The following is a 25,385-nucleotide window of genomic DNA, read 5'->3' on the forward strand; positions in this document are numbered from 1 at the left end:
GCACCCTATTTATTCATATGTGTCGAATTTTATGTTGAATGTCGTGCACAATATCTCACCTTTCTATTCATAATTTCAAACACGCATTTACTATTCAGGTCTTAGTCATTAAATGATAGAAGAAGCACCTTAGATTGCATGTGAAAATACTCAAGAGACCATTTATTTATATCATACTCATTTACTGATTTTAGAGCTTGGGAGCATGGCTTTATAACAAGAGGTTGGAAATTTTTTAAATGTTTTATACGTGCAATGCTAAGCCCAGCAACTATTATGCTCATATCATTTTATATTTATTTATGTTGTCCCAACAGAAACTGTCAATGTCGATGATGATACGAAATCAACACAGCCGATTGTAACGACCACAACCCAGGTGAGAAGAGAGAGACAATAAAACAAAAAAATTCTGGTGGTAGTTCATTTAACATGACCTTTGAACTCACAATGCTCTCAAATGCTTAGTTTGCTAAGTTTCATTTGTTTGATTTGCTATTTTTTTGTGTTAATGGTGTTTTTGTTTTACAATCTTTATTAGGCTTTAACTTTTAAGCTGCCTTTAAATAGTGCATTTGAAATGACAACAATCCCATTCTCAGTGGATTTGTTCAATTTCATTTTGAAGAATGGCAATAACTGTCAATCATCCATCATCTGACCAGGTGAATGAATGCAGGTTCTTACTTTTTAAGCAGTTGATTATTTTATTTCTATATTCTTGAGAACTTAATTATGAAATTCCACTAAAAAAAAACTTAAAATTTTTAAGTTATGTGGTTTCATTTTTTGTACACCCTGCAAACAGAGTTTGGGGGTATATAAGAGTCACCCTTTCTGTCTTCGTCTGTCTGTCCACATTCCAACTCCTCCTTAACCAATCAAGGCATATTTACGATATTTTATAGGAAGGTTTGGTATCATGTAGATGAGCATGAAGGAGTTTAGTTATTACTGGCAGAGGACTCCAAAGGGAAATAACTGAATCTAATGGTTATTTATTTAACTTCATTTGAAGCTGGGGGTATTCTATTTGTGAGTTAGCTGACACTATTTCCAGTTTTTATGCCCCACGACAAACAGTCGGGGGCATATTAATTTACCCTTGTCCTTCCATTCGTCCGTCCATCTCGATTACACATGATCATGGCTTGTCCAAAATCTCCTTGTACAATTTTTGAACTACATCTAAAATATTTTAGAGGATATTTTTACATGTGATGAAGGGGTGCAGGGCCAAAGGATTTTGATTTTTGTGAAATATTACGGAAGTTTGTGACAGTCATTTTCATCAGAAATAGGGCTATATGGCTTGTCCGGCTATCTCCTCCTGTCAGTCTGTCCATCAGTCCTCTGTTTCTCATTGCAAGTATTTTTGCAGTGCTTAGCCTAACATGCCAAACATTTACTACATCAACCAACAGTACATAACCTTTCTGAATCTGCAGACCATGTCTTCATACAAAAATTAACATGTTGTTAATTTGGTAAATCTAGCAAGCAGGGGCATCATTAGTGTCTTGCAGACACATTTGATTTACACTTCAAAAAATCACTGCTAACAAATGACGTGGGGGCTCCTGTGACAAACAGGGCTTCTAGTTATTGGTATAAATTTCATGGTTGTAGGAAGAAGAATATTTCGTTGGATACTTAATTTTCTGGTTTGTGGGTTACTATTTTATTTTTATTTTTAAATAGACATAGAATTATTACTAAGCCAACTCATTTTGTGGGAGATTTAAAAAAGATATATAAAAAAAATAAATTTGTTAGTTTATTGCAGTGTTTCACAATACTGACATTTGAGACAGAAATAAATTTAGTGACGAATGGAATTTATACCTGTTAATCCCCTCTCTTTAGGAGGGAGACTCCTGCTTCTTATGTCAATCCCTGTTTGATTTGAGTCTCCCAGATGGGAGACACAAATCTCCCTCTCACAAATTTCTCCCCTCAAAACCTCTGTCTTTGCAGAAGTATTAAATATTGCACACATTATGTTCTAAATGGCTTATTAAAATAAAATAAATACAATGTTTATAATAACAACCAATCCTTTTGGTGTACTAAGTACTGTAATTTTGATAAGATAGATTTTTATATGTTTGTCTTATCTTTTTGCAGGGACTTGGATTTTAACAATATTTTCTCCTTTTTTTTTTTTTCTTTTTTTTTTTTGGTAAAAAAAGATTTTCATGCTATGTTTCCCTCTTAGAAAAGCTAGAGAGAGAGATCACCCTCTTTGAACATTCAGTAGATTAACTGGTATGGGAAGTACATATCTAATACATCCCAAGTTTTCATTTCACTGATTGTAAGTCAAATTTGTTTAAATGAAAAATGCAGGAAACATTGCTACGACAGTGTTGAATTGAGTTGATAAGAGTTTACTAAATGCCACTTTTACAACAGCTGTTTTTGTCGGAAAGATGGAAAAGCTGAGAATAATAAACATTACTCTGGTTAACACTGGCGTATACAGTCGACTCCACTTAATCGCATATCGCTTTATTGCATATTTCGGTTATTAGCATAGTTTTCTCCTGCACAAAACCATTTCCATTACTTGACTATTTATAGATGAGAAACACATGGTTTTACTTATAAATACACACGACGTAAAGAAGGTCAATAAACAAGATAAACACAATATATATTATTATTTATTGATAAAAGAACAATACAATGTGAAGGTCTATAACAATATAATACCAGATCAGAAATGTTGGACAGTGATATCCCTGGTTGATCCACAGTATCATCGTCTTACCTGAACTCACACTTCCGGTAAAATCGTAATTTTCGGTTATAAGAATAGCCCGGTTATTTGCATAATTTTTACTGGCAAATAGGCTATGCAATTAAGCGGAATCTACTGTAGTAGCACAAAAGCCATTTAGCACTAATGAAACCAATTGATTGGTCATTTGACTGTTCAATTAAACAATTAGGGGTGACAGGACATCAACTGTGCTTTATTACTTCTTCACCCATTACACATAAACAATGCAGAGATTCAACATTTTTAAGCTGACTTTCATCTGTGGAGATAATTGTTCATTTAATTATCAGATATATGGTTCCTTATCACCAAAACCATGGTAAAAAGTACTTCAAGAATAAAAATGAAACCACAGTAATACACAAGTACAAATATGAGATAATCAACTGCTTGCAGTGAAAGATTCTGCTTCTATGATTTATATAGTAATATCACATCAAAGAAACAATTTCTCCAATCAACATCTGAAGTGGTAGGGAATGAGAATTTTTGTCCAAAAATGAAGTATCTTACATTGATGTTACAGAATTTTTTTCTGGTGTCAAAGAAAGTTCTTTTGTAATCTTCCTTGGAATTTGCAACTGCATTTTAATTTTTATTCCTTGCGAATTTTAATGATGTCTTGAATATAAGAAACAATATCTAAGGTGATTATTTAAGGATATTGTGTCACTCTTCCACCTGGTGTTGGATGGTGATTTAAAGAGCCTACTCATTACATTAAGTTCTGTGATTTTAAAATGATATTTACTCAGTACTGTAAATTCCAGTAGCTTTGTTTCATAAAGACAAGGTCATAATCACAACATTTTAAACTGAATTAGATTTTTGTTGATGGAGATGAACTCAGTTTTTCTTGAAATTGCAAGAACCAAACTGCATGAATGCATACAGATACATGTATTTTCTGAAATTTAAATAATTATGCTACATGTAGCTGAAGCATACAGGAGAAAATAGTACTAACATGTCCTAATTTTTTTCTATTTATGTTGTGCATTAAAATATATTTAGATAAATTCCACTACTCTGTTTATTAAATATTTTTAAGGGGAAACATTTATTTATTTGTCCACAGGTAACAACTGATGTTAAACAAGTGCACGATAAAATAGTGGAATTGACAATAACAGAAGATGACACAGCTCTTGCCAAGGAGAAACTTCAGGAGACAGAGCAAGTGATTTCTAACGAGACTCCGGCTGTCAGTTAGATACAAACAGGGCTCTGGGCCCTGGTATGGCACTAGTTCTGACGGTTGTGTATCCAGAAATAGAGACCAATTAATTCAATTGTGCTTCAGCTTCAAGTTTCTTGTTTGTTGTTTGTCAAAGGACAATTTTACAATGTGATTTATTTTGTAGGCATTCCAATGGAAATTTTAAGGTGTTCAGTATGCAATTCTTTTGTTTTGGATGTATTGTTTGATTGCAAATTAGACTTTTGAAGGTTTTTTTTCTAAATCATGTGCGAGTGTTAAGTTGTCAATGGGATTACCCCTTTTAGACAAAATAGTAACAAATAGCATTGCTATTTTCAGAACAAGAAACTGCTGTAGTTACTATTTATAGATTAAACTTCTCTCAAACATTGTATATGATATGGAAAAAGAAATCTATGGCTTATTTTTTGTTCAGTACTAAAGTTTTGCTTGGACCAATTACCAATGTCTTCCAAGTATTGCATAATATGTAGAATGGTATTGAAATATTCAATTTTTGTTTCAGTAGGTGAATTTTATGGGAATGGGTTTTTATAATGGTTGTGGTTGATGTCCTAGTATTTGACCCCATACACTTTGTATTATTTTATGAGACTAGTGCAATCTTGTAATATTTCATAGAAATGTTTTCTTTATTTAATGTGATCATTTTACATAACAATGTAATACGATTGAGGTGGGTATTAATAAGATAATCACTGCTGAAAATGCTAATACACTTACTGGAAATGCTATGCTATTCGACTCCATTGGCCAGGGATTTTGACAGTATGTACAAGTTTTCACCCACAATACCCTTTTTTGTGATTTCTGCTTTTGGGCAGTTTGTTATTTTTGAGTTCAAGCACCTTGAAAAGACATATAATCCACTTTAAGTAATGTTAACCAAAATATTTACATAAGATATAAAAATTATGCACAATAATAAATTTTATACTTACTCCAATTGTGCTACTTTATATTACGCATTTCAAATAATACCTGTTCATTGTATTGAAGTTAAAGGAACAGATGCATAAAGAAAATGTAGGCATATAGAAATGTTAAAATTTATTAAATTGTCCTGCTGTGTTTATCTTCACCCTTGAAGTGTATTATTTCTGTATGAATGATGTCTTGTATTAGTGCAGAATAAGGTTGTATTTGATTTGACTAACATTTTAACTAATTAAATATTTTTAAACAAATTCATGTGATGCAGATTTTTATTTTTTTAAATAAGCTTAAGATAGTTTTTTTTTCTCTATGCATTTTAAGCGAGCTTTCGATGGCGTTATGTTGAATTACATTTTAGTGCCTAACATGGTTGTTTTTTGTTAAACGATTGCTGAAAAAAATATATATTTTTTGAATTTTTAAAATTGTTTAGTTAAGTAGCTTTAGGAAAACTTTAGACTCTTTGATTCATGTATATTTTAAATGGTTTCCTATTTTAAGACATAAAAAGAAGTACAAAAATTTGGAATTATTTCTTCTTTTTTTCTCTCTTGAACTAATTAACTTAAATAAAGATTTATGAAACATTTGCTTTTTTAGTATTGTAGTTAAAAAAAACTTTACCAAAGAATTGTCTAATACTTCTTCAATTTCATTTATCATAGATCATAAGCTATTCTGATGTTTCTGAATATTAAGTTCTTTCTTTGTATAGAAACATCTACCAATAAAATGTATAAATTTAATCTTTTTGTTCTTTTTCATGACTAAGATGAAGTGATATATCTTTGTGTCGCCTGTCATGAAAGGTGAGACTAAGGTATTGCATTTATGGTGTCAAAAACGACATTAAGGTTTTTAAATTCAGTCACCTGATAAGATCTGTTTAACATGAACCACTTGGGCTTGGTCAGTCTTATTTGGTATGTAGATAGCATCATTACAGTTCCATATTTTGATGTTTTCTGATTCGGTCAGTTTAACATGAGCGATTGATGCTAGATCAGTTGTATTAGTATCACTACGTGAAACTTCGTATCTGCTAATAAAGGAATAAGAAAGGGAACCAAGATTCTAGCGGAAATTAAAAGAATATATTCGAGAAGTGTTTACTTACACAGTGTTCTCTGTATTTTTTACGAATCATGACTGCAAACCATTACAGATATAGATATCTCTATAGTACTGATGTAGAAATTTCAGAATTATATGGATCAATTCCCTAGTATATGGTGAAAAATGCAGATTATCATCAAGTATCAACTGGTCTAATGTTCCAAGGACATAGGCAAACACAGCAATGAACATGAAATATCTAAAATAACTACACAGAAACAAAAGTAAATAAGCGACTAGGGCTCCGACTGGGAGCAACGGTAGGGTTAAGTCATGAATATACCCCTGCAATCATGGTCTATTGACTTTGAAATTTAACATTACATCATTTCAAATTTTGAATAACAGGGACAGGTGAGAAAATGGTGATACACCAGAGAAGCAAGCAAGTAAAGTAGAAATGTCAATAGTGGTATACCTATTTCTACTGAGAAAAAATCTGCCTGTCAGATGATCTCTTGTACAAATTCACGGAAGTCTTCAAAGTCGCTAATCGTCAAATATTCACTGTCAATGATTTTGGCTTATTTTCAGCATCCGAAATGGTAATAATGTGATATGCTCTAAAATCGGGTGACTTCCGCGAAAATCTTGGTTCCCTTGATATTATTGCGTACTCTTTCGTAACCGTTATGACCCGAATGTTTTCAATCATGCGGAACAAGATTAAACCAACTAGCAATTGCTATATATAGATATTGGTGTCTTGATAATATATATGACCTTTATATAATCAATTGTAACGAACGCCTGTGTTTGAATCGGAAACTGGGTTATATTAAATAATGCTAACCGATCATTTTATCTTTTAATGTTAACTTTCCTTTCTAATACAAGCAAAAAACACGCATAGACATGTGTATGATATGTTTTGAAAAAGATACGCTGTAGCGATCTTTGGGTCGCTTATGATATTGACCAGGGAACAGTTGAGGAACCAGATTAAACAGCTGGCAATGAATATTCATAGATAAAAGGGCGTGCTAATGTATATGACCTATATAGTCTTGTAACGACCCTCAGTGCCTGAATCGAAACTGGGTAATTTTCAAAGCTAACCGATTATTTCATATAAATTTCCCGTTCTCATACAAGCAAGAAACACAGGTATATTATACTTAAGAGGTACATTTTTATTTCGTATGAAGCTAGAACTATGACGCTGTGGCGGTAAACACGGCGATGATCTGCAGCATTACGTGGCGTATACTTACATATTTATGCAAATCATATGCAAATATTAAGTACTGAAATTACGAGTGCAGGAAATATTATCGACTTGAAAACAAAGCACTAGCAATAAAATCCCACAAAAAACTGGGATAAACATCAGGTGCTCCTAAAGGGTAAGCATGTCCTGCTCCTTTATATTGCAAGTAAGTATAACCCGATAATAGTCTAGCAGCAATTATGCAGATCCGCTTAACCAATGAATTAAATGAGATTAATACTTGTATGATTATTTGAAAATTCTACTACATCTGATTGACTCTACTTTAGGATTGACAACTAGTAACGAATATTTTTCGTTTTAAAATCAACAGATTTTTCAATGCATAGGTCTCATTTTAGAAAGTCGGCGTAATTTGACCGATTGAATGGACTCTCCTGTTTAATCAAAATAAATGGGGATCAAAAGTTTATCTTTAATATCAGATTAGGTTATAGCCCAGACGTCTTATCAAGGAGATTATAAGTAGAGCCATTTCTAATTTTCTGGCAGGATTTATTATAAGGATTACTTTCTTTAGCTCATTTTAACACTAGACTTAAAATCGGGGGATCTGATTTACTAATACAGACTCGTGCTAAGTAAGCCTAAAAATACTGCTCTTTGTGCATCCAAGACCGTGTTCTTATACTGAATAGTTGAACGGGAATAAATACATTGAACAAAAGAGAACTAACTTTAAGTAAATATTATTTTACAGCTTTGTGTCTTCACTATATAAAGCAAGAGAAAGTCCAAAAATAGCATATAATAATCTGCAGCTCAACTTGTTTTAAATTCCAAAACAGAATTTAGTGCACCCAAGTTCAAAAGATTAATTACATATTACTTACTGTAAACTGTGAATAACATAAACACCACTGGATATTTGAATATTGGTAGCTATAAGACCAACATGTTTTATGTGTGCGTATTCGAATTTATTAAAACAGTGACATTCAACGGATTCAGCATTGGTCAACGTGACAGAATGACTACTTAATGGCTGCTAGTTTAGCACTGAGAAAGTTCAAATTACTGCATTATTACTTTGTGTGAGCTGTTGAATTCTAATTCTGTTCCAAGTTGTCCAACAATGTCTTCGATTGTAACATATGAACTGTTACACACAGAAGAAAGTACAAGTGATGAAATAAACGAACTCGTTCGGACAGTAGAAGAAAAAACTTTATTGCAACAACGGCGGTCGATGGCCGTTCGCGTAAAACTACAAGAACTTAGCGATAGGCGAAATAAACTGGACGCACAAAGACTCGACAGACTTGCAGATTATGGCGTTAATGTAGATTTAAAAGGCATCAAAGATGAGGTCCAAAAATCAATTCAAGAGGAGAAGGAAAGATATCTCCGTGAAAGACAATGCAAGGAAATGGACGAGGAAACAAATGCTGAAGATATACGTCCCGCAAGTCCTGAAATTGAAATACAGAACACACCCGCAATAGGTGTCACAAAAAATCCAGACGACCAGAACAGACTGGGTAAAGTGATTGGAAATTTACAAAATAACCAGAAACAATTTGACAAAGAGAATAAAACACCAAGCTCAAAACAAAGACAGTCATTCGTAACATCAACTCAAAACAGGACTATGAACCAGACGAATGAAGCTCACCTGGAGAGACGTAGCTCACTAACTCCTGGTGGCCCTTGGGGGTCCCAGAAGCCTCCTGAAAGACGAAGTTCGCTTACTCCGAGTGGACCACAGAAAAATCAAATTAATTCAGGTAAGCAAAATTTACTCAAATCTGCAGGAGCTCCTACACAAATGTCTTCAGATAGGCGAAACTCGCTGACTTCCGGTGGAGCGATTGTGAAAAATTTTGAAAGGCGAAATTCTCTCATCAATAATGGCACATTAAGGAATAATGTAGAGAGGCGAAACTCACTTACTACTGGAGGAAATTTGCCAGACAACATGCAACCATGGATGAGTTATTCCTTTACATCTGGCTTAACTCCTAAACATAGCAATTATTCAGAAAGACGCGATTCAATTAATTCAATTGAGGCGAATACAAGCAGCAACCGTTTAGGGAGGCGAAACTCTCTAACTTTTAGTGGAACTACCGAAAATAGAACGATTTTAGAGAGACGAAAGTCAATTACTTCAACCAGTCCCCTGGTCAACAGAATACTTTCTGAAAGACGTAATTCACTAACAATTGGAGACATTCCTACTAGCAACATGCCTTTAATGAGGCGCAATTCGCTCACTTCCGGTGGAAATATGATGGCAAAAATGATGGCACCAGAGAGGAGGAACTCTTTAAACACGACAAAAGGAGGTAACAGAAAGTTATCCGTGAAATCATCAAAAGTCAAGAGACGGAGTTCTTTCGGGGGTTCATTTCAAAGTGAAAAATCAAAAATATTGAATTCACTAACTGCTCCGTTAGAAAATAGGGAGTTCAAGAAAGCTTCGAAGACAATTTCAAATGCTTTAAAATTCGTTTAGGATTTTATTTGGCGTGTATCTGGAGGTTGCCATACACACACCAGTGTAACTGTGGCGGATCGATTCAGAGGTTTTGCAAAAGGGACCGTATTGCTTACTTTTGGTTTTTGATCTTCCTTAATTTTTCCAAAGGCGATATTCCCCTAAAGATCCAGTGACGGAGTCGGGGTTTCCTGAGGTTGAAACCTCCCTGATCGGAAAATTTCATTTAAGTCGCTAAAATTTTTTGTAAAAATGAATAAATATTAGCCTATACCCTCTTTCCAAAATCTCTAGGTCATAACCTATAGCCGAAATCAACTGGTTTATTCCTTAAAACTATGTGCTACTAACACTATTTAATGTTGACTAATTGATCAACTTTGAGTTTTTGCAACGATAATTTGAAGTCTTTCTTCTCATCCAAGCCAAAGTTATCATTCTTTGCATATGCAACTAAAAACAACGTGCTATAAGAATCAAGGTCCCTCTCGGCACTTCTCGTTACACATAGACCGAGTAGCTCCGATTGTCGCTTAGCATTCAATTTATAAATTGAATTTTATACATATTTTAGGGTCACCTAACTCTTTTCAGTTTTAAATTTAAATATTCCACTGTGAACATTCACAATGTACATAGTGAACCAAAAGTTAAGATTTCTCTTTAGTTTGACCAACCATATGAATAAATACGAAAGTAAAACTTAATGCACTGGAAATTAATTAGGAAACACATATTTTAATTAATAATCCAGACCTACAACTTATATACTACTGCTTCACAAATTTGTGTTATTTCGTTTTACCAAATGTCAGTCACGTCGGATTCAACTGAGGATCTTTACAAGACCGGCGAAAATGCGGACGACGAAGAATTAAAAAATCTTGTTAAATCAGTGGAGGAAAGGACAGTTCTGAGATTAAAAAGATCGGCGAAATTTGAAGAAAAACTGAAGGAACTTACCAAAAGAAGTTACAAACTGTATCAGTTGAGGTTAGTACGACTTTCAAAGAAAAGAGATCATCGCAAATTTAGACGGACAGAGAATGGCGTTTGGAAAGTACCGGAAGTTGATAAAGTTCAAGGAAATTGTTGCTATGACAATGCGCTGGACGTGGCGCAGAATCTAAACGATCAGGAAAGACTTAACGAGAAACTTAAACAGCTGCAGACTTTCTAAGAGACGACAAAGGAAAACACAAAGTGAAGATGGGGGAGCTGGGAATTGTTTTGGGTTCTGTAAAAAAGACATTAACCCGAAAATATAGTACATATGATAATGCTCCATCATGATATCGTCACGCTATCACGTCTACGACTTGCTGTCATGATTACGACACGAGTTTTAGTAGCTTTAAATGGAAATACAAAATAGGTACATTAGTACATTTTGTACCTTAGAACCAAATTGTTATGAAATATGAAACTTTTGTTTTTAGATTCTGCCATAACGATTGTTTCTTTCTTTCTTTCTTTTTGTTTGTTACGTTATGTTTTGCTTGAATGTCTTGTTTTGCTTCTAGTACTAGCATTTGAGTTGTTGTCACTTCTATATGTGCAAGCTGTATTGCTTTTCTTTTAGTTTTGTTACATTTTTCGTATAGCTAGATTGAATAGAAAAATAGAAAAATATTTCCAAGAATCATTTTTTATAAAAGTGTATAACTAAGTTCTTGAACTTAAATGCAGCTTATTATTTACCGGTAAATGCACGTCTGGTGTGCGAAGGAGATAGCGAAATTTTAAACATTCTCTTGTGGCATAAAATAAACTATGGTATTCAAGGACAATCGCGAAGTTATTTGTACAACATTGACAACTTGCTTTAAAAAAACACCAAAAATTTTTTAAAAGATACAGTTTTGACTGGCGCGGATTCTTTGGGACGGAACCAGCATACACCCCCTAAAACAAGATAAAAAACATTATTAAAGCTTGATTTTTCACAAATTCTACTCCCAAAAATTTATCTGGTTTCGCTTCGCTCCACTTTTTATTCTTTTTTCTGTTCCCTAACCTAAAATCCTGGATCCATCCTTTCGTGTTATCGACACGAACGCGCATTTGCATTCTGGGTTTACCCGTTTAGAGAGCGGCTCGTGTTTATAGACGGGATGTGATATTTCTGCGCGTCAGGAAATGTTGGTCATTAATGTTTTTTCGTGTCGTTATTTGACTTTTTAGTTTATTTTGGTATGTATACACTACTTGAAGACCTTTTGGTTAGTATTTTCTATTTTTATAAAGGTTATTGTATGATGGAGCATTTGTTGCGTTTCAATATATCTGTTCCCTTTCCTAATGTTTAAGGTTTAGAAGGCATGCCATGTAGATGAGATTCATTTTTTTCGTGTTAGCCACGTCTTGTATATTATTACTTGTAATATTCTAACTTAGTGATATTTGGGCTAGGGTGTTTGCTCTTTTCTCTGTATTTTTCATGCCGACGGCTGATTTGTTCTTTCTAACAGTGCATTTTTCTGATATAAATTTTTCAGTAGTAATACTTTCGCAGCACATCTTCATTCTTAAAGTTTCCGGTTCATACTGTGTTGCTAGTTAGTTTTATGTTTCTATGCTCTGTAACTGATTCTTTCTCAGTCTCATTCTGTTTTCTTTATTTTGTCCCTGACTTTTCTTTTTACCTCAGTTAGTTCTGATTTTACTCCTATTAGTTTCGTTTTCAATCTATCTATTCAAAATGTAAGCATTTAAACAATAATTTATTGATTCACCGAAAATGTTATTTTAACAAAAAGATGACCGTACAATTATCCAGACAAACTGTTCAAAAGTACAAAACAAAACCGACTTTATCGATGAAAACAACAACAAAAACGTCCTGTACTCGTATTAATTTTCGCGGATTTTGTCAAACGAACATGTTCGTAAGATTGATATTCGCAGTTTTGAAAATAAATAAAGGTTCCATATGGTTAAAATATAAATTTCGGGGATACCTATCTATCGCGCATATTTGTCCACCGCAATAATAGCGAAAATCTGTACATATAGAGAATTGATATGTCAACAGTTTGAAAATAGTCTGTACAACATTTAGACTGCTATTTGGTTATGTACGAAAGATGCAGGCTAAAAAGCTTTAACGTACTCCTGCAAATACGTGGCATTCATTTACGGTGCTCACGCACTCATTTCTTTTAAAATTATGTGACAAGGCATCGAAAAGTAGGCTAGGTTGTAAATCCGCGTTTTTCCTTCAGTACATCTACGTAGCCGCCGTAGCTAATGGAATGAGGAAAAATATGGCAACAACAATAGTACCAATAATAAACAAGATGAAAAAGAAAGCATCGAGGACTCCTCCGACCGTCTTCCATTGGATATCATCAAGATCATAGTCATAATTTAATTTAGGTGGTTCGTCGATTTCTGGATCTTCCATTGGATCTGGTTCTACTTCCGGTATCGCTTTATCCCCACGCCATTTCTTGCATTTTCGGCATGTTAGAAGGGAAGTAATGTGCTTTATCCATTTTGGAATCTTTGTCGATTCATTTTGGTGATATACACGTAAAGTCATTATTGTAATTACAGTCGAAAGAGCACTCATGACCAGCATGAGCGTCAGAAAGTAACAAAGCAGAGACATCGGCTGTGAAGCGGGAGGCAAGTTCTCCGAAACCATCGTCAAGAACACTGCAAATGTCAGGAAGGCCGTGACAGCATAGCCAACTCTTTCACCTGAGTCTGCCGGCAGCAAGAAAACTAAACCGTTCAGAAGACCCAGAATTACAATGGGTATAACCATATTGATGAGAAAGTAACCTGGACGTCGTTTGATGTTCAGGGTATATGTCAGGTAGGAAGCACTGTTAAATGTCTCGTTGATCACTGATGTACTAGTCAGTTCCCATTCGACATTTGTCTGGAAGTGTTGGGTATCGATTTCTGTTTCAACACTCTCCAATGTCACCTGAAAACAACGGCTAAATAGAAGTGTTTGCAGGTGCGAGTTTACTTTGTATTAGTTTTTTTTTTCAAATAAGCTATCATCGCGGAGTAATCACACTGCTAAAAACCACGGTATTTCTTACATAAAAAAATGGTTAAAGTAAGATAAAATACCGAATTTAGTCGATCAAAAATCACAAAAGCTTGTCTATTTTTTAAAAAAGAGGGCTAGCTGGCACCGATGCATAGACTTTCAAAAAACCTATTACCAAGTACGCTTCTATATAACTTGACGTAACTTATTATTACGAAAGTGATGTGTTAAATTTCATGCATCAAAACAAAAGGCTTGCAATTTTATGAGTTGGCAAAACAGCAGCGCCATACTAAATTTGAACACCATCGCTGTTGTATATATATACATATATATAAAGGTCTGAAAACTTCCCAACGATGTTAGAACTGTCAAATTTGCGATGCAAATTTTTGCTCGTTCCCTCCGCGGGACTCGAACTCGTACCGCTGTGACATCTATGGCAACATCGCATGCACAGAGTCCAATGCCCTCGGCCAGCTAGGCTATATAAAATATAGTGGTCTAGGGCGCTGGACTTTGTGCAGGCGGTGTTGCCATAGATGTCACAGCGGAATTTTTCAGACCTTTCTATATGTTTACATATCTTTCCTGTATCAATTTGATCCGATGGAGCAGTGTAGCGAATAGAGTCGTCACATTCTGAGACGTTTGATAAATTGTGTTGTATTGCACCCGAGTTATGGATAAAATCAGTGAAAGCTTTAGCGAGATTTTCGAGATAAAGACTTTTCTATCATGACGCTATAAGAAAACATTGTCGCAAATCAATGGCTACCGGAATAATGCGAAAATTTGCTATCAGCGAAAGATACCAAACAACTTATATTGTAGCGTTTATGAAAGAGAAATAAAGGTTTGAAAAACACACGCTAGATATTATTGAAATTACCTGGTTGTCATAGTAACCCCATGGAGTGAATTTCACCTCGCAGGTCTGGTTGTCGAAAGGATAGAACGAAACATCGACAGGGCATCCAGTTCTAGAAACTACTCCAACGGTCCACGTATGCTCGCCTGTGTTTTTAACCCTCATCTTGTAACTGCTATGCCCAAGCTCTTCTAAGGACTCTACTGAGTTGGACAAAACAAGCGACGGCTTCCAGAAATTGTCCTGTGGAAGCAATAACTCCGTAATCGGGTTTGTTGCCGTTGTCCATGTCAGTAGCTCATTGCTCCAAGAGACATCTATGTATCCGACAAGCTGCAACTGTCCCGCAATCTCATCGAAGCTAGTAATGGCGATTAGGTAAAATTTCAAAGATACATAAAGTTTCTCGGTCTGTCTGACCTTCGGAAATATTTTTTTGTTATAACTTGTGTAAGTGTTACTGCTCAAAAAGTTCTTAAACTGCTCAGCAGTCTGTGATGACACGTATATAATAAGAAGGCTTAAGAACAACAATAATAACACCTTCATATTTACCTCTTTTCCTTTAGGTAAATTAAATTATAAACTTCATAGCAAAATCCTAATAAAAATATAAATTACATTGCGATTTAAATAACGGACACACTATTCCATAATAACGCACTAAACCCAGAGTTTGGTACCGTGACGTAGATTTATTTCTAACGATATTACAAAAAAGATAAGTCATATGTTGCTGTATAAAACATGTCATCTATATGAAAAATGTGGTTTTAGATGGTCAAAGAGTTCTCGAAACAATTGCACAACTTAGTACGTGCATTGTTGCAAATTAATCTTTTACATCTAATGCACGGATTTAATATATAATTCTTTTTGTTTTTGTTAATTAGCTTTAAACGTTAATTGTCGAAGATGAAGTGATATAGCACATAATTTATGTTCACTGAACCTTATTTTAACAAATCACGGTATGCGCTACTAAATGGTAACACAAAATATCTGGTGTGTCTGCGTAATCTGCTTAATAACATGCAAAGTCAGTCATCAAAAGCAAGACCTGCAATCACCCCATTTACAAAAGGAATCACGATTTGCATTGATTGTTTTTGCCAATGTGAAGTACGAAAATAAATGTCATATTGAATATTGGTTTGGTTTAGGACCAGAGTGACCTCACCATAATATTGATTGACGATTTTATGAAATCATGAAGTTGAAATAGAATATTATTTAATGAATATGAAGAAGTAGCTGAACATATGTATTAGAAAAAGGGAGAGGCGCGTGAACAGAGCAATGGCATAACATCAAAAGGACAATAAACGAGTCGCACTACACAAATAATAAAAATACACACAGAAAAGTGAATAACACGAAATGAACCCCGCCAAAAACCGAGGTAAACTCAGGAATATTAATATGAAGGGTGTACGATATTCTTTTATGGAAATTGTACTTCATTTGGTGTCTTTTTACTTAAAGTTGGGCCCCGTGCAGGTCCGGGTGTTAAAAGAATAGGCCTGCAACAGCGCTAAGCTTGTCGTAAAAGGCGACTAAATAGTGTTCAGAACCCTAGCCGGGGGCTAGCGCGCTCTGCCTACAGAGCGACTGGGATGTGTGCCCTAGGTGGTGGAATGGGGTACCCCTGGCGCTTTACATGCTGGGGTTGTCAGGCTATAATACGGAAAACCTGACCGCAAACCATAGTGGTGCACCGTGTTGGGAAAGATGCCACGTTCCTCGCACGTTAAAGAACCCTACTGTGGTATTCTCCCGTAGTAGGAACCATAGGGCTCCGCCACAGGAGGCTAAATTGCCCGACCCTACCCACCTCTCCCTATTTCCAGTGGCAATCAAAATTTGTCGACCCCATTCTCCTTGTGTCCCACCCCTTTTTCCATTTATCATTTCATGTTCATTTTATCATCAATTTCATGTTCATCGTCTGAATATAGCTGAAATATTGCTGCTCGGACGTTAAACCCCACAAACAAAGTTGGACATTTTCTTGATGCTTATTTGTATCACACATAAAGGGTGTTTATATAAGGATGTTAAATTTTGTTTCTTATTTAGGGGACAGACGAGAGGGTGTAATCATGCAATCACCAACTGTAGATGTTCCAGCAAATCAAAATAATTATTTTATTCAGAGCTTTTAACAATAAACACACATCCCTTCTATCGCGTTTTTGTCGAGAATTAGCGAAGAAAGTTAACTTTTTTTTCACGAATTCGCTAGTGCCAAGGGTACGTAAAAGAAAATGGCGATAAGTAATGTTGTCAAAATAAACAGAATAAAAAATGTCCAATCCAATATATTTCCGATATCTCTCCATTCCATTTCATCCCAATCAAGGTTTTCTTCCATAGTACTTTCGTCGTCGTCGTCGTCGTCAGATTCGTCCTCAAACATTCCGTCAGAATCAGAGCGTTTTATCTTTTTCCTTTTGCAGCATTTCTTCCCATTTTGACATTTTAGGAAAAACCCAACATGTTTTATCCATACAGGAATTTCCGTTGCCTCTTCTTGCGAGTAGACCCTCAAGGTCAAGGCCGCCATGGCAATCAATAACGCATTCATTACCAACATTAATGTTAAAAATAAACTGAAAATAGTAATAGGGTACGAAGACCGAGGGATGTTGTCCGCAATCGTTGTAATGTAGATGACAAGTGACATGAAAGCAACAACCGAAAAGGAAATTCTTTCTCCCGACTCTGCTGGCATCATATAAGCTAAACTGCTTAAAATACTCAACACTAAAACTGGAAGTGCATAATTTATTAAAGTGTTTCCGGGTCGCCTAGTTACTGTTAAACTGTATGTTAGATATGATGCACCATTGATTGTGTTCTGCTGGACCGACGTGTCTTCGATGAACCACTGAACATTCTCGGTAAAAAATTTCAAATCTATATCAGCAGTCGAATTTTCCAATTTCAGCTGGAACGAAACAAAAGTTTAGATTAATTTGTTGTAAGAGGTGTTTGTTGATTTACAGAGGAATAAAAGTTTGGAGAAAATTTTATGAACTCTAGTACTATCATACAACGAAATGGTACTATCATACGACAAAATATCATAAAGTCAAGACAAAGCAAAGCAAGTACTATCACGTGTGTCATCTTTAGTTCACCTGGCCCGAAAAGCCATGTGAGCTATTGCCATCACTACAAAATTAATGTGTCCGTTGTCGTCCTCGTCGTCGTCGTCCAACTTTTTCAAGTATCGTCTCTGAAAATACTGGACGATTGTAACTAAACTTTGATTGTCCCTTCGGATATTTTTTTACTATCTATGTCTTTGATCTGACGAAAAAACATGGCCGCCGTTACCAAAAATAAACCTTAGGGGTCAAATTGCAGAATTTTGCAAATATAACTCAAACACAGATGGGTTTAGCTAAAATCTGGCAAAATGGTAAAATTGTCAGCAAGATATGATGGACCTATGCCAAAATTTTCAGAAAGATAGTTGATAGCTGAATGAGTTATTAGTCCTGAAAAGGATTTTTCCCGAATTTCATATTTCCAACTTTGAGAATCTTCTCCTCTGAGACTACCAGTAAAATGGATTGTAACCAAATATGAAATGAATGTTTGTTAAAATATTCTTAACAATCTGTGTGTGGAGATTTTTGATCTGATGAAAAACATGGCCACCATTACTAAACATTTATGGATTTATGGAAATAACTCGAAAACCAATGGGTTTAGCCAAACGATTGATCAGCATAGTGAGACGGACCTATGCCAAAATGTTCATGAAGATCTGTTGATCGATGTGAAAGTTACTGCCCTTGAAGAGTGAAATCGTAATCAAGGGAACCATGATTCCAGTGGTAATCAAAGAATGTAATCCAGGGACAAAGACCAGACATGGAAAACAGAAAAACACAACAAGGAACATAAAATAAGAAAAAATTATACGTACAAAGCAGCAAAAGTAAATGAACAACTGGAAGCATGGACTAGCTGTACCGGTATGGTATTCTTCCTCTGCTTTTCGAGAAACACCCACCAAGCTGCTCATAAAAAGTCGCATGGTTCACGGTATTTTGGACCTTAAGAAAGGACCTTACGGAGAGATTCGTTTTCTATGATGTTTAAATCTCTCTTAGTGACGTGACCCGAAGGACTGTATTTGAATAGTGAGTTTTTTGCAAGATCAGTTGGGTAGTTTAGCCTTGAAGTTCTTAATCACGAGGTCCTGCAATAGCCTTTTATGATTGAAAATTTATTTTTGAATGCATTAGGTGAAGTATAGGAATATGAAATAATCGATATTGATTTGTCTTTGAAATACGTGGGAAGTTTGTTCGTTATATACTTTTTGTGATAGAGGATGTTAGCCAAATTAATTGCATCTATACCTTTTATGACAAACGGTATTGACTTTGAAAGATTTATTCTATAAAATTTAAACCGGTTAATAACTAAGATCCTCTCTCTTGATTAAAAGATTCTTCTGAGAATAGTATAGTAGGGTCAAGAGTCCAGCTTTAGAAAGCTAAAAAGACTACTTTTGACCAGATGAGCGATTCAGGCTCTCTACAGCCTCTTGTTACATTCGTACACATACTGGCGGGATAAAACAAGATAAACCATAAACAAGAACATCAATAATATTTGTAAACAAAGAACAGCACTAAAGAACATGATAGTCCGTCCACTTCCGTGTTAAAGTCTCTTACACGTTAGCTCTGGACCATACAATCAGAAAGCAATGATTGGCGAGGATTTCTCAGAACTACTCAGACCGAAAAAATGTGTAAAATCGATTGTAAAACAGTTGTTTAACGTGAGGGTCTGATAAATGGACAGACAAGAAAGCCGTATACCATAGTATCCTCACCAACAGATAGGCGTTCAAATAATGACAGCTACTGACAGGATGTGATTATATTTACCTGATCCTCTTGGTACCCCCACGGTGTGAACTGTAAACTGCATGTGTGTTTGTCGAATGGGTAATGAGACATTTTCACAACACAAGAAGTAGCCGATACCAATCCTATTTTCCATTTGTGAGTCCCGTCTTTGTTGATCCGAAGTTTGTTACTCCTATCCCCGAACGTCTTCAGCGTCTCGACCGTGTTATGGAGTGTTATCGGCGGCAACCAGAAGTTATCCTGTGCGATAACCATTTCGTTTATATCTGCGGTCCAACTTTTCAAGTGATCGTTTGTCCATGAGGCATCAAAGAATCCCACCAATTGAATTTGTCCCTCCGTTCCGTCCATTTTATTGATAGCGATGAGGGAGTATTTCATCGATACAACTACTTGATCACTTTGGGCGGTTCTTGGGAAAATTTTCTTATTGTACGTAGTGTATTCGGTGCCATTGAGGAATGAAATAAAATCTGTATTTTGATTTCCACCATGGCACGAACTAAAGAAAACGATACTCAAGCAGATGAGTACAATAGTCACCATCACAATAAATACACACACACAGAAAATACTTCTTTATGTGTTAGTTTATGGAACCAGTTTTCATAATTATGGTATTGTAAATCTATTCCAAATTAAACATACGGACTATTAAATAAAAACAAAGAACGTTTGATATGCTCTTTGAATGACAAATGGGAGTTTAAATATCTCAATTGAGTCACACTTTCGGTCTTTAAAAATTAAACCGATTTTTGTAGCCGTACATTACATTTGAGTTTCTAGGTGTTCCAGCTATTTGACCCTCTCCGAAAAAATGCCAATTTTGTGTATTCTTTGAAAACTAACACAACAATAGCCTGAAGCACAACAATTTCATTTTCCTTGGGCCGCAAATCTGCAAAATGTACCACCAAACCTCTTTCAAAACGTTTAACTTCTATATTCACAACTGTCAAAGAGGGTCTGCAGTCCTACCACAACACTTGTTACTCCCGTAGTGGTATTAATTCAATGTGGATCCTGAAAAAATCGAAAGATCTTTTGGAGACAATTAGTTCAAGACTAGAATCTGAATATAATAGCATTAAAACCTATGATTTTTCAACACTGTATACTTCTATTCCCCATACTCACTTAAAATCCCGACTTAAAAACATTATACAACGTTGTTTTTTCCAAAAAAGATGGTACACCTAAATACAAATACATAGTTCTTGGTAGAGATTCCTCATACTTTGTAAGAAATAATTCCAAATCATCTTCCAAATATACAGAGGAAGATGTTTACAAAATGCTGGAATTTTTAATCGACAACATATTTGTCCAGTGTGGTGGACGTGTTTTTCAACAAACGGTCGGCATTCCCATGGGAACAAATTGTGCTCCTTTACTTGCTGACCTATTCCTTCACTCTTATGAGGCTGACTTTATAGCTGATCTGATCAGAAAGAAAGAATATCGTTTGGCTAGATCCTTTAATCTCAGTTTCCGTTATATAGATGATATATTATCTTTAAACAATCCTAATTTCGGGGATTTGGTACATCGCATCTACCCAAAAGAACTTGAGATAAATGATACTACAGACATTATGAAGCCTCATATCTTGACCTACACTTAGAAGTCGATGGTAAAGGAAAACTATTGACCAAACTTTACGACAAACGTGATGACTTTTCATTCAGAATTGTCAACTTTCCTTTCATCTGTGGCAACATCCCTTCGGCTCCTGCGTATGGAGTGTTCATATCACAACTCATACGTTATGCCAGAGCTTGCCGAAACTACGCAGACTTTTTGTATCGCCCTAGAACTCTAACAAATAGGCTTCTGGAACACGGTTATGTTGCTACAAGATTGAAGTCATCACTACAGAAGTTTTATGGTCGTCATCATGAACTCGTGGATCGTTATGGTGTATCCATCAGCACCATGAAAACTGATTTATTCAACGGGTCATAGTTTTCCTTTCCTCGTTTGTCTACCCCGGACTTGACTTTTTATGAGCAACTCGGCGGATGTTTCTAGAAAAGCAGAGGATGCTTACCGTACCGGTGCACCTGGTCCATGCTCCTAGTTTTGAGTGGAGTCCAAGTCGCTCATTTACTTTTGTTACTTTGTATGTATGATTTTAGTTACTTTATGTTCTTTGTTGTGTATGTCTGTTTTCCATGTCTGGTCTTTGTCCCTGGAATACATTCTTTTGATTACCGCTATAACCTTGGTTCCCTTGATTACTCTTTCAAGTAGAAGTTTTTCTTAAAGTTCAGAAGTTTATTATCAAAAGTGAAAGGTTTATAAATGCTTGCCTTCCATGTACTGCATCTCTACACTAATTTTGTAATTCCATTTTTGTTTTTGTATTCGTTTGTCTTATTTACTAGTCAATTATGAAAATCATTCCACATGCATCTTATTTATAAGAATATTCTTGCAAGTTTACTCTTAAGGACACGGAACTTTGTATAAACTATCTAGCTTCTTTCCGAATCCTACCATGAGTTTGTATGTAAATGTGTATACAGTATTTGCTTGTGCTTATATACTTGAACAAATATGTTTAAACTAATTTGTTTCAATACTTGAACTATTCTGTGTCATCTCTGAATTTCCGGACCGTAGAAATACCCAAGAATACCCGATAAGACAATAAAATAACAAAGACTACCTCAGTAGAACATTCAGACCTTCAAATTTATGAAATCATGTATTCATTTGGTGCAAGATAATGTGTCTATTCTTTTTTCATCGTCTTTTTAATTTCTATTCAAAAACATCTCAGTATAGAAAAAATATATATCTTCTATACTTATCATGACCATCGTATAATGTTTTGTCGTATTCTTGGGTGTTCTTGGGTATTCTGGGATATCTTTGATATTTCTATGGACCTCTTTTTTCGTCTGTTATTTAATGCTTGTAATGCTATGCCAGATTTTCATCTGCCTCCCTAACAAATCATTGTGAAAAACGTCTTCCTTTTGCAATATATGGGTAAAGTGTGTCTTGTTCATTTTCAGAAATAAAAGGATCATTTTAGTGTAGTTAAGTGTTTTCTGTAAATATTTCAAAATGCACCATGCTTAAAATATGTATATACTGGCCTTATACTGGCCTTATACTGGCCTTTTTATATACGAAAACTCCATTAGGGTATTTGTGCTATTTTGTCAAATATCTAAGTACCAGTCCATAAAAAATTCAGACACTGCTCATGGTAGAGATGATTCATAGTGTAAAAAACTATGCCTTTTCGGTCTACATATGCCATTTTTTCACATAACGACAGTCCTTTGCATATTCAGATCTGTATTTTTGGAAAAACTCTACATTCATTTCCATATCAAGAACGATAACTCTTGCAAAGTGCCAATGTCATGCACAATCTAAATATACATGTATCTCGAAAGTGCAACGAGCAAATGACAGATCAAGACTCACAGTACGGTTATGTGTTCTGTAGCTGCTTTTGAGTTAGAAATAAAGGTGAATTTGGTAGGTTTTTGATATGCATTAATCACCCCCTGTCTGATTTTCATAAAGACAATTTTAACTACATATGTTGCTAATCACCAAGCAAAACCAAGATATGTTAAAAAAAAACTATTTGAAATGATTTTGAGATTTCACCCATATCATCATAGTCAGATGAATTTCTTTTTTCTTGCATTACATAAATCGATAACGGTCAATGTCGTATTGTCGGAGATTTTATTAAGTCAGAAACCAGTGCTGACAGTAACTATGTAGTCGCTGGCTGTCTACTCTAAGTCAGGATCCTTCCTCTGAAGCGAATGTGATGGTTATAATAATGTAACGTATCTAAAGATGTGTTCTGTTATGTGTCTAGTAGTGTTTCAATCATATGTCATATTTGTCATTGCCCCTTGTGGATCCGTAATCGGAAATAAAAAAAAAAAATTGATTGATTTAATTATATCAAGCAACCGCTGTTGCGTTATGGTTGTACGTTACAATGTGACCTTGAAGTTACCAAGAGTCATGTTGACTACAATCTTTCTGTGTTGTATCACGAAGCGGCTTGTTATTGTTTGGCTATGCCAGTGGAACTTTTGTGCGATGACTTGTAGTAATCAATAATTAAAGGTCCCACGATTACAAGATTAGCTGATTCTTCATTTTAATGGTCGTTCCCGGTAAAGGACTAGGTAGGATAAGGTCAGTTTTTGCCCCCTCTTAAAAAGAGTTTATTTTCAAGTTTTCATATGAAACTATAAAAACCGTTAAAAAACATGATTTTTTTCTTATTTGCTTAGTTTTCCTTATGGTTGCTTAGCAACACATTTTAAAAATATCATATTTTGAGGGTTTTTTATCCAGTATAATAAAGATCGGGCTTATTTTCTATATAGATCAGGCTTAGCTTATGTATTGTGTTATTAAAAACGAATTACTGTTGGTTTAAATTATATTAAAAAGTAAATGATAATTTTGGCATAAGTTGTGTCAATGAAAACAACTTAGCAACGGGATATTTTCCATAGCAACCAGCAATTTACCATTTGTTTTGTTGTATTAAAGACATAACCTTACGTAACATTCCACTTTTGAATTTTTTTAAGATATTTTGTGTGAGATAATCTGTGAAATATTAAAACCATAGATATAAAAATTGTGCCTTAAGGCTAGAAACCACTAATTCCACTTCCCATAGGCTTCAATGCTAATTTCACAATATTCAATGGCTTCTCTGGACTTTACCTTAACTTTAACCTGCAGAGGACTATATATCAGCATGATTCTACATATGTCAGCTCACAATCCTCAGAATGGCATATGGGGTTAGCAGACTTGCAGTGCAGTACTGGTCACCGGAAGTGAAGTGTCTATAAATAGCATGGGAAATCCCAGTGTTTTCACAAGATAGGGGTATATTTAGAAATCATTATGGAGATTAGGCTTCACATCACAAGAAGCAAAATGCACCTATAAAATGTACAAAAATGTTTTTCCTTTCAGAAACTGTTTAAATTTTTTAAATGAGATGAGAACTTTTTTCACAGCACTATGAGGGACAGGGGTAATTTCTGCGTATGACTATTTTTGCGTACGTTCCAAATGCTCATTGGTTGAATTGGTGGTCTGTAACCTAAATGTGAGAGATTCGGACTCCTCTAGTGTTATTACGATTCCTAAAATCCCATATTGTTTCTCCATCAAGAATTGTCTTTTTACATTGACTGAAATAGACATGCATCTATAAAGAGTTGTTTCTATAAAATAGCACAGAATACATTGTATTTACTCTGTTTCATTTTTGAAAAAAAAAAATTCTGGTATACGTGTAATGATAAATCAAAAAATCCAAATTCCCCGCTAAATTTTCATTGCCGCATCAGCTACAATAATTCCGTTACTTGAGTTTCCTTTGCATATTGTTTTGCATATTTTTCAGTTAATTTCTGTCCTTTACTCGAAATAGTTGCTATGGATTATTATTAATAATAGTGTAATTAAATTAAAACATCCTTATCAACTATTTGTTTACTAAATTTACCCTGTTTCGGGTAGATTGCATTTGCATTTTATTTAGGTTTTAAGTAGCATTCCAGTTAAGAATCACGCAAAATGTGATTCATGGTTGGAAAGCCTACATATTTTTATTTTTGATATTTTGTTTGCACTATCAAAGTAGACGGAAACTAATGTGGTTTTCCATAGAACCCTTGTTCATAGGAGATGAAAATTGTGTAGAATGTATTGTAAAATTAAGAATTAAGGGAGATGACTATGTAAATGACACTAAAATACAATAAAAGCTATTGGATTTTTATGTGAATTATCTAATAAAAGCAGACAGATTAGAATGAACAATTATACATTCCATCATATAGACCTATAAAGCAGCAA

The 25,385-nt window shown here is 34.9% G+C and overlaps 3 protein-coding genes across 6 annotated transcripts in view; 1 reads left to right on the plus strand and 2 right to left on the minus strand.

Moving 5' to 3' along the window:
- The window catches only part of LOC148619972 (lethal(2) giant larvae protein homolog 1-like), a 36,755-nt gene extending 31,066 nt beyond the window's left edge, over positions 1-5,689 (plus strand). For 2 of the 4 annotated variants that reach the window (XM_088580425.1, XM_088580427.1), the window contains 2 exons: positions 318-379; positions 3,864-5,689. In XM_088580425.1, the coding sequence (XP_088436551.1) occupies positions 318-379; positions 3,864-3,998 (197 nt within the window). In that variant the 3' untranslated portion in view covers positions 3,999-5,689. The remainder of the gene's footprint in view (positions 1-317; positions 380-3,863) is intronic. The other 2 variants (XM_088580428.1, XM_088580429.1) reach the window with 1 other exon arrangement.
- A 6,745-nt stretch (positions 5,690-12,434) lies between these two features.
- On the minus strand, positions 12,435-15,303 carry LOC148619973 (neuronal acetylcholine receptor subunit alpha-6-like). Its single transcript, XM_088580444.1, has 2 exons — positions 14,632-15,303; positions 12,435-13,667 (listed from the first exon to the last, which is right to left on the minus strand). The coding sequence occupies exons 1-2, from the start codon at positions 15,157-15,159 to the stop codon at positions 12,960-12,962; spliced, it is 1,236 nt and encodes a 411-aa protein (XP_088436570.1). The 5' UTR covers positions 15,160-15,303; the 3' UTR covers positions 12,435-12,959.
- A 1,441-nt stretch (positions 15,304-16,744) lies between these two features.
- On the minus strand, positions 16,745-20,146 carry LOC148619974 (acetylcholine receptor subunit beta-type unc-29-like). The gene is made up of 2 exons (XM_088580443.1): positions 19,527-20,146; positions 16,745-17,560 (listed from the first exon to the last, which is right to left on the minus strand). Exons 1-2 carry the CDS (start codon positions 20,052-20,054, stop codon positions 16,841-16,843), a joined length of 1,248 nt encoding a protein of 415 aa, XP_088436569.1. The 5' UTR covers positions 20,055-20,146; the 3' UTR covers positions 16,745-16,840.
- Positions 20,147-25,385: the final 5,239 nt, after the last annotated feature.

The sequence above is a fragment of the Perna viridis genome, chromosome 4 (genome assembly GCF_037379345.1).
Source record: "Perna viridis isolate PV_CMFRI_1.1 ecotype Kerala chromosome 4, ASM3737934v1, whole genome shotgun sequence".
Taxonomy (NCBI): domain Eukaryota; kingdom Metazoa; phylum Mollusca; class Bivalvia; order Mytilida; family Mytilidae; genus Perna; species Perna viridis.

What these genes read in the sequence shown, in the direction of transcription:
- LOC148619974 (XM_088580443.1), bottom strand. Translation starts at nt 20,054, where the DNA reads ATGGTGACTATTGTACTCATCTGCTTGAGTATCGTTTTCTTTAGTTCG. An exon ending in GGGGGTACCAAGAGGATCAG is followed by an intron (nt 17,561 to 19,526) that starts GTAAATATAATC and finishes GTTTCGTTCCAG; the next exon opens with CTGAAATTGGAAAATTCGAC.
- LOC148619973 (XM_088580444.1), bottom strand. Translation starts at nt 15,159, where the DNA reads ATGAAGGTGTTATTATTGTTGTTCTTAAGCCTTCTTATTATATACGTG. An exon ending in GGGGTTACTATGACAACCAG is followed by an intron (nt 13,668 to 14,631) that starts GTAATTTCAATA and finishes CGTTGTTTTCAG; the next exon opens with GTGACATTGGAGAGTGTTGA.